The 8698-nt window shown below is 40.3% G+C and overlaps 1 protein-coding gene across 3 annotated transcripts in view; it reads right to left on the bottom strand.

The window, feature by feature from the left end:
• PDE1C (phosphodiesterase 1C) overlaps positions 1-8698 on the bottom strand; it is a 474300-nt gene that overhangs the window by 13166 nt on the left and 452436 nt on the right. For 2 of the 3 annotated variants that reach the window (XM_007466117.1, XM_007466118.1), the window contains one exon: positions 6881-6949. In XM_007466117.1, coding sequence (XP_007466179.1) covers positions 6881-6949 — 69 coding nt within the window. Of the gene's footprint in view, positions 1-4048; positions 4234-6880; positions 6950-8698 lie in introns of those variants that run through there. The other variant, XM_007466119.1, reaches the window with a different exon arrangement.

Genomic DNA, 8698 nt, shown 5'->3' on the forward strand with positions numbered 1-8698 from the left:
ATGTGGGATCTTCCCGGACCGGGGCACGAATCCGCGTCCCCTGCATCGGCAGGCGGACTCTCAACCACTGTGTCACCAGGGAAGCCCCATCACCAATATTTAATTACAAAACATTTTCTTTTTTTTTTCACATCTTTATTGGAGTATAATTGCTTCACAATGTTGTGTCAGTTTCTGCTGTACAACAAAGTGAATCAGCTACATGTATACATATATCCCCATATCCCCTCCCTGTTGAGCCTCCCTCCCACCCGCCCCCATACCATCCCTCTAGGTCATCACACAGCACTGAGCTGATCTCCCTGTGCTATGCAGCAGCTTCCCACTAGCCATCCATTTTACATTAGGTAGTGTATATATGTCCATGGTACTCTCTCACTTCATCCCAGCTTTCCCTTCCACCTCTGTGTCCTCAAGTCCATCTCTACGTCTGTGCCTTTATTCCTGCCCTGCCACTAGGTTCATCAGTACAGCTTTTTTAGTTTCCATATATATGCGTTAGCATACAGTATTTGTTTTTCTCTTTCTGACTTACTTCACTCTGTATGACAGACTCTAGGTCCATCCACCTCACTACAAATAACTCAGTTTCGTTTCTTTTTATGGTTGAGTAATAGTCTATTGTATATATGTGTCACATCTTCTTTATCCATTCATCTGTTGATAGACATTTAGTTTGCTTCCATGTCCTGGCTATTGTATATAGTGCTGCAATGAACAGTGTGGTACATGTATCTTTTTTTTTTTAAGTTGACCATTTTTTTGATATAAATTTATTTATTTATATTTTATTTTTGGCTGCGTTGGGTCTTCATTGCTGTGCGCAGGCTTTCTCTAGTTGTGGTGAGCGGGGGCTACTCTTCGTTGCAGTGCACAGGCTTCTCATTGCGGTGGCTTCTCCTGTTGCAGAGCACAAGCTCTAGGCATGCGGGCTTCGGTGGTTACGGTGCGTGGACTCAGTAGTTGTGGCTCACAGGCTTAGTTGCTCCGTGGCATGTGGGATCTTCCTGGACTAGGGCTCAAACCCGTGTCCCCTGCATTGGCAGGTGGATTCTTAACCACCGCACCATCAGGAAAGTCCACATGTATCTTTTTGAATTATGGTTTTTCTCAGGGTATATGCCCAGTAGTGGGATTGCTGGGTTGTATGGTAGTTCTGTTTTTAGTTTTTTAAGGAACCTCCATACTGTTCTCCATAGTGGGGTATCAGTTTACATTCCCACCAACAGTGCAAAAGGGTTCCCTTTTCTCCATGCCCTCTCCAGCATTTATTGTTTCTAGAGTTTTTGATGATGGCCATTCTGACTGGTGTGAGATGATACCTCATTGTGGTTTTGATTTGCATTTCTCTAATGATTAGTGATGTTGAGCATCTTTTCATGTGTTTGTTGGCCATCTGTATCTACTTGGGAGAAATGTCTATTTAGGTCTTCTGCCCATTTTTGGATTGGGTTGTTTGTTTTTTTGATATTGTGCTGCATGAGCTGCTTGTATATTTTGGAGATTAATCCTTTGTTAGTTGCTTTGTTTGTAAATATTTTCTCCCATTCTGAGGGTTGTCTTTTTGTCTTATTTATGGTTTCCTTTGCTGTGGGAAAGCTTTTGCGTTTCATTAGGTCCCATTTGTTTATTTTTGTTTTTATTTCCATTTCTCTAGGAGGTGGGTCAAAAAGGATCTTGCTGTGATTTATGTCATAGAGTGTTCTGCCTATGTTTTCCTCTAAGAGTTTTATGGCGTCTGGCCTTACGTTTAGGTCTTTAATCCATTTTTAATTTATTTTTGTGTATGGTGTTAGGGAGTGTTCTAATTTCATGCTTTCACATGTACCTGTCCAGTTTTCCCAGTACCACTTATTGAAGAGGCTGTCTTTTCTCCATTGGATATTCTTGCCTCCTTTGTCAAAGATAAGGTGACCATAGGTGTCACCTATATTTTGTGCCAGTACCATACTGTCTTGACTACTGTAGCTTTGTAGTATAGTCCGAAGTCAGGGAGCCTGATTCGTCCAGCTCTGTTTTTCTTTCTCAAGATTGCTTTGGTTATTCAGGGTCTTTTGTGTTTCCATACAAATTGTAAAAATTTTTGCTCTAGTTCTGTGAAAAATGCCCTTGGTAATTTGATAGGGATTGCACTGAATCTGTAGATTGCTTTGGGTAGTATAGTCATTTTCACAATGTTGATTCTTCTAATCCAGAAGCATGGTATATCTCTCCATCTGTATGTCATCTTTGATTTCTTTCATCAGTGTTTTATAGTTTTCTGCATACAGGTCTTTTGTCTCCTTAGGTAGGTTTATTCCTAGGTATTTTATTCTTTTTGTTGCAATGGTAAATGGGATTGTTTCTGTAATTTCTCTTTCTGATCTTTGTTGTTAGTGTATAGGAATGCAAGAGATTTCTGTGCATTAATTTTGTATCCTGCAACCTTACCAAATTCATTGATTAGTTCTAGTAGTTTTCTGGTGGCATCTTTAGGATTTTCTATGTATAGTATCATGTCATCAGCAAACAGTGACAGTTTACAAAACGTTTTCTTCACCCATAAAAAAAAAATCCCATACCTATGAGAATTCACTCTCCATTCTTCTCCCTCCCCAGGCTCTAGTAACCACTAGTCTACGTTCTGTCTCTATAAATTTGTCTATTCTTCATATTTCACATAAATGGAATCATACAATATGTGGCCATTTGTGTCTGGCTTCTTTCACCTGGCAAAATGTTTTCAAGGTTCTTTCATGTTGTAGACCATATCAGTACTTTCTTCCTTTAGTACGGTGAAATAGTAAGCTATTGTATGGATATACCACATTTTGTTTATATATTCATCAGTTGATGGGCATTTAGGTTGTCTCCAGTTTTTGGCTATTATGAGTAATGTTGCTATGAATATTTGTGGACAAGTTTTTGTGTGAACATACGTTTTCAGTTCCCTTGAGAACATACCTAGGAGCAGAACTGCTGGGTGCTATGGTCACTCTATGATTAACATTTTAAGGAACTGCCAAACTGTTTTCCAAAGTAGTTGCACCATTTACATTCCCATCAGCAATGTATGGCGGTACTAATGTTTCCACATAATTGTCAACACTTGTTATTATCCATCTTTTTTATTCTTGCCTTTCTAGTGCATGTGAAGTGGTATCTCACTGTGGTTTTGATTTGCATTTCCCTAATGACTAATGATGTTGAGCATCTTTTCACATTCCATTTGCCTATCTTCCTTGGAGAAATGTTTCTTCAAATATTTTGCCCACTTTTTAATTGTCTTGTCTTTTTATTGTTGAGTTATAAGAATTCTTTGCATATTCTGGATAGTAAATCCTTATCAGATTTATGGTTTGCAAATATTTTCTTTCATTCCATGAATTTTCTTTTAGTTTTCTTGATAATGGAACGTTTTAAATTTTGATGAAGTTGTATTATTAATTTTTCTTTGGCAGCTTGGGCTTTCAGTATCATATCTAAGAAACTGTTGTCTAATTCAAGGTCATAAGGATGTTTTCTTCTAAGAGTTTTATGGTTCAAGCTCTTTCTCTTCTTTTTTTTATATGGTTCCATCTGTACAGTATGTTTGGTATAAAGTCCTAAGGACTATCTTCCAACATTAATTCTCTTTTCAGCTGTGTTCTACCTTGAGTTTATGCCACCAACTGTGTTTTTCTTTGTTTTTAAAAACTCACAATGACTATATGTTTGTTTGCTTTTTAAAAATTACTATTAATTTATTTATTATTTATTTTTGGCTGCATTGGGTCTTTGTTGCAGTGCACAGGCTTCTCATTGCGGTGGCTTCTCTTGTTGTGGAGCACAGGCTCTAGGCGCACAGGCTTCAGTAGTTGTGGCTTGCAGCCTTCGTTGCTCCGCAGCATGTGGGATCTTCCCGGACCAGGGCTCGAACCCATGTCCCCTCCATTGGCAGGCAAGTTCTTAACCACTGCGCCACCAGGGAAGCCCTGTTTGTTTGCTTTTTAACATTTCAGATTTTGGATTGCTTCTTTTGCATATCTCTGTTCTTGTTTGGCTTCAGCATAGTTTTCCTTTATTGGTTTTAAAGGATTTTTATTCCTCCACTTGGCTCTTTGAGTATCCTACAACATATTTTAAGTTGCTTGACAGCCTGCACCAAGAGCTTGTGGTAAAGGCATGTGCACTGTGGGAGGTAATGTGTGGCGTTGGTGAGGTCACAAGGAGAAACAGCAGGCTGGCTGTCATTATGAATGACGTAGAGGGCGTCTGCTAAACAAAGCATGGTTTATTATGTCAAGTGTTTTGAGAACGACCCACTCCACCTCCACAGGCTTTCGAGTGGTTGGAACTCAGATCCTGACACCCGATTTGGGACCACTGTAGACCACGAAACTAAGGCCAAAGACAGGGTGGCTGAGACTCTGACTCAGAGGTCTTAGAATCCCAGCAGGCCAGCAATAGGTCCCTGGCATAGCAGGTGGGAACCAGGTTAGGTCTGCAAGTTCGTGCAGATGTCCAGTATGTCAGAGGTCCCACCTGACCCAGGAATGTTATGACTTTACAAAGAAGAGCAAACACCATCACTACACACTGAAGTTGTTGGGTTTAGAAATGTTTTCCTCATAATGACTATAATCCTAAGGGCACAATAACCACAAACAGGGACAAGATGAAATGGGCTTCCAGAGACTACAGAGCAAGGTCTACTCAGTACTCAAAAACAGTCAGTATAGTTGTATAGTTATAGTTGTATAGCTGTAAGTTAGTATAGTTGATACAAATCCAGTTTCCAAGATGAGCCTTCTTCTGAAGACGCCTGCTTTCTATCTAGTCATAAATTAAATTGGATAATGCTCACTCACACACCAGGGCACCCGGCCTCATAAACATTTATGAGCACACAATAAGTGCTTGTCACCTCAGCAGGCACTGGGACAAAAAAGAATAAGACAGTCCCTACCCTTGAAAAAGCCACCGATCAATGGTTAAAGGACTTATAAGCAAATAATTATACGTCAGCATTAATTCTACCTAGAAAGTTTGGAGAGACTGCAAAGAGAAATTAACCAGGGAAGAAAAGGGTAAAGACTGTTCTAGACAGAGTGAGAGGCAAGTAAGTTCAGGGGCTACTCAGTGGATACTGAGTCCAGCTGTTGGACTTGGGTAGGGACACTGCATTAAGTTGAGGCTGAAAAGGCAGATGGACATAGATTATATTTCAGCTAATCTAAGATGCCGCTGATTACAAAGTGAACTATTATTTCATGTACAACCAAGAAAAAAAATCCTGTTAATTCAATTATAACACCCCATTGCTTGCAAAACATTCCTATTTCAGAGTAGCTACAATGCAAGTCACTGTCCCTCTTTGAATGGATGAAACATGGAAATTCCCCAAAGAAACAATGTAAAAGATAAATTAACATTAGAAAACATAGTTTTTTAAAGATAAACTAAATGCAAACAAAATATAATTTTTCTTATCAAATTAGTAAAGTATCTATGTTAGCAGTAGCAAGAGCAAAGGGAAATGGCACATTCATTGCTAAAAGTATAAAATAATACTACTGTTCTGGAAATCACTTTGACAATAATGGGTCAAGAACCTAAGTACGTACATACTCTTTGAGTCAGTAATTGTACCTACAGGAATCTGTCCTAAACCCATATTTACAGACTCAGAAGAAGACTTATGTACAAGAACGTAAAGTTATTAATGATAAAAAAGGCAAGCTATATAAATGCCAGATTATTAATGAATACAGTCGGCCCCTTGTATCTACAGATGTGGAACCTGCAGTTATGGAGGGTTAACTGTGGGTGACTTGAGCATCCATGGACTCTGGTATTTGTGGGTAGTCCTGAAACCAATTCCATGGATGCTGTATATAAATAAATTGTGGCATAATCATATGAAATGTTAGTCAATCGCTGAAATATTTTTAAAATATTTAATAACATGGGGGAAAGCTCATAATGTAATGTTAATTTTAAAAGGGAGGAAACAAAACTCCATGTAGAGTATAATCTCAATCTAGAAAAAAAAAAGGTATTTAAGAAACACTGGAAGGAGAGGTAATCTTGATTAGCTCTGAGTGGTAGCATTTTGGCAACATCTTTCCTTCTTTTAATTTGTATTATTTTTCGATTTTTCTACAATGTCCATATTTACCCGTTACAATCTCTCCTTCCCTCCAAATAAATGTGTTTTTCCAAGTTCTACTTGGAACCTAATTTGCATAGAGAATGTAAGCCTATGCATGGAGACAGTGACCAATAGGTACCTCTCACATTAAATAGTGATTACACAGGATTGTCATGAATGCTTAAAATTTTCTAGTAAATGTTAGATAGGATCCAGTACAGATCGTCCATGACCTCCTTATTTCTCAATAGTAGATACTCGCTATGAGCACCCTCTATGAGTCAGTACTATGTTAAACTGATGAGTATTATTTCTAATTCTTATCATCATGCAGACAGATGAGAAAACAGAAGCTCCAAGAAGCTGAATAAGTGTAGTGAGCCTGCACAGTGTGAACACGGCAAAGCTGAGATTTGAACCCAAGTCTCTCTCTCTCACCAAAAATTCATTCTTCCCCCTGTGCCACCTGCCTCTCAAAGAAATACTTGCACAGCGTGTCCCGATGAACCTTAAGGAAGATCAAGATTCTACTCTTTCCATCAGTGAGCAGGAGAGATTGTGAACCAACTATGAATATGTTATGTCCATTCTTGGGAGAACCTTACAAATGTGGATGACAGAGGCAAAGCCCTCTGATAACATGGGATCAACAGGATACACAAGGGGCCAGATTCCCCACTTATCAACTGCTAAACTCAACTCCTGAGAAACGGGTCCTCTCTGCTGTCTGTGATCAACTAAGATTATGAAGCAACGATATTTACCCACCTGGCAAGGTAAGGCGACTAGTGGAGCTAGTGCTTGGGGCTGGTGAGCCATGAGAATGCTTCTTTGTGCCTGTAAAGAGGAAAGAGAGGATGAGAAAGAATAGGATTGCGGACAGACTTTTCAGACCGGTAAATGCTCACGTGCAATGTTATCAAATGATCCAGAAGTTTGGGTCTGAAGACAACATTGAGAAGAAGGTTGGGTGAGGGTGTGGGAGCAAAGCAGGGCCTAGTCCATGGTCCAGAAAAGCCAGGAGCACAGCCTTTACCTCTGTGCGTGTGATGGTTCTCGGTCCCCAGACTGGTCTGAGCAGGTGTGCACTTTAGGATCACCAGGGAAGCGTTCTAAATATACAGTTACCTGAGCGCCACACCCAGAGATTCTGTGTTCATTGTACTGGACTGGAGCTCTGGCATGCGGATTTTCAAAGCCCACCCCAGGTGATGCTAATGTGCATCCAGAGTGGAGAACCGCTGCTGTGAAAGGGAAAGTTCTGGATTTAGAAGTGAGAAGTCAGGGGTTTGCCTCTGCTTTGTCCCTATAGCCTTTACTCCCTATTGGACCTCAAGCAACAAACTTGATTTCCCTGGAACCTCTGAAGAGCTGTGAAGATGAAGTCTTCATCTGCAAAACGACGGAAATGACAACAACTACGTCCAAGTGTTCTGGCGAGAAATAAAGGAAGCGAGGTGAATTGTTCTGCAAAAGAACATTTGCACATATGTGTGTGTCTGTATGTTTGTATATATATAATATATGCCTATACACACATACACGTATATATTATTTTATACATAAATATACGTATACACATAAAATGCACATATACATATATATTTTATCTATAAATGCAAATATTATTTGTTTATTCATTCGTTTCTTTGTTTATTTGGCCATACAGAGTGGGGTAAAAGAGGCCTGAAGGCCAGAATCCAGCAACATGACAAATGCCTGGAGTCTGAGCTGGCAGAAAAGCAGACAGAATTCTCAGGCAGAGGGTAGGCATGATTTAACGTCAAGTTATTTGTCACAGGTCCCCTGAACCTACGCAAACTTTTTGTAAAGTCTACTTTCCATGCAGAGGCCTGGTGTGAGTGGAGGTTGTGCTAGTCTGAGTGAACATAGTCAGGGGTAAAGATAGCAAGAAGACACACTGACTGATCTCGACATCAGATGAAACAGGAACTTGGGGTCCAGGCGAGGGATAAGATTTCCCAACCCCAGAATACCTAGTGAGATGTGACGATATACACTAGGGATGGTGTTTGAGAATGTTCCATTTTAGTCTTAAAGAACAGGGTACTACCCTTGACATTCTGTGTTACTGCTGCTTATTATTATCATTATTATTAGCAGTGGAGGTACCGTTAATGCTGTTAGTCGTAGTAGAAATAACAGTGAAAATAGAGAACACGAAATTAATCCAAACACCTCAGACCCACAACAACTGTTAATTTGCACAAGGTGAGAGAAGTGATATCTGGCAGAACTTTTAGGTCTTCATTTTCCAGATCTTGTAGATGCCCTGAATGTAAGAAAGAGTTGGGTGATTTTTATAAATATGGCTTCCAGGGTCATTTGCTGACCCACTGAAGGGGAACCTCCAGGAAAAGGAGCCACAAGTTTGCAGGTCAACACGTTCCCCAGGTGAGCCTAATGATCATCCATCAAATGGGGTGCTCAGACACTAGAGGTAAAATGATTTACCCAGGGCTTCCCTGGTGGCTAGGGGGTTGAGAGTCCGCCTGCCGATGCAGGGGACATGGGTTCCTGCCCCGGTCCGGGAAGATCCCACACGCCGCGGAGCGGCTGGGCCCG

The sequence above is a fragment of the Lipotes vexillifer genome, unplaced genomic scaffold (assembly GCF_000442215.2).
Source record: "Lipotes vexillifer unplaced genomic scaffold, Lipotes_vexillifer_v1.1 scaffold150, whole genome shotgun sequence".
In the NCBI taxonomy this organism is placed as follows: Eukaryota; Metazoa; Chordata; class Mammalia; order Artiodactyla; family Lipotidae; genus Lipotes; species Lipotes vexillifer.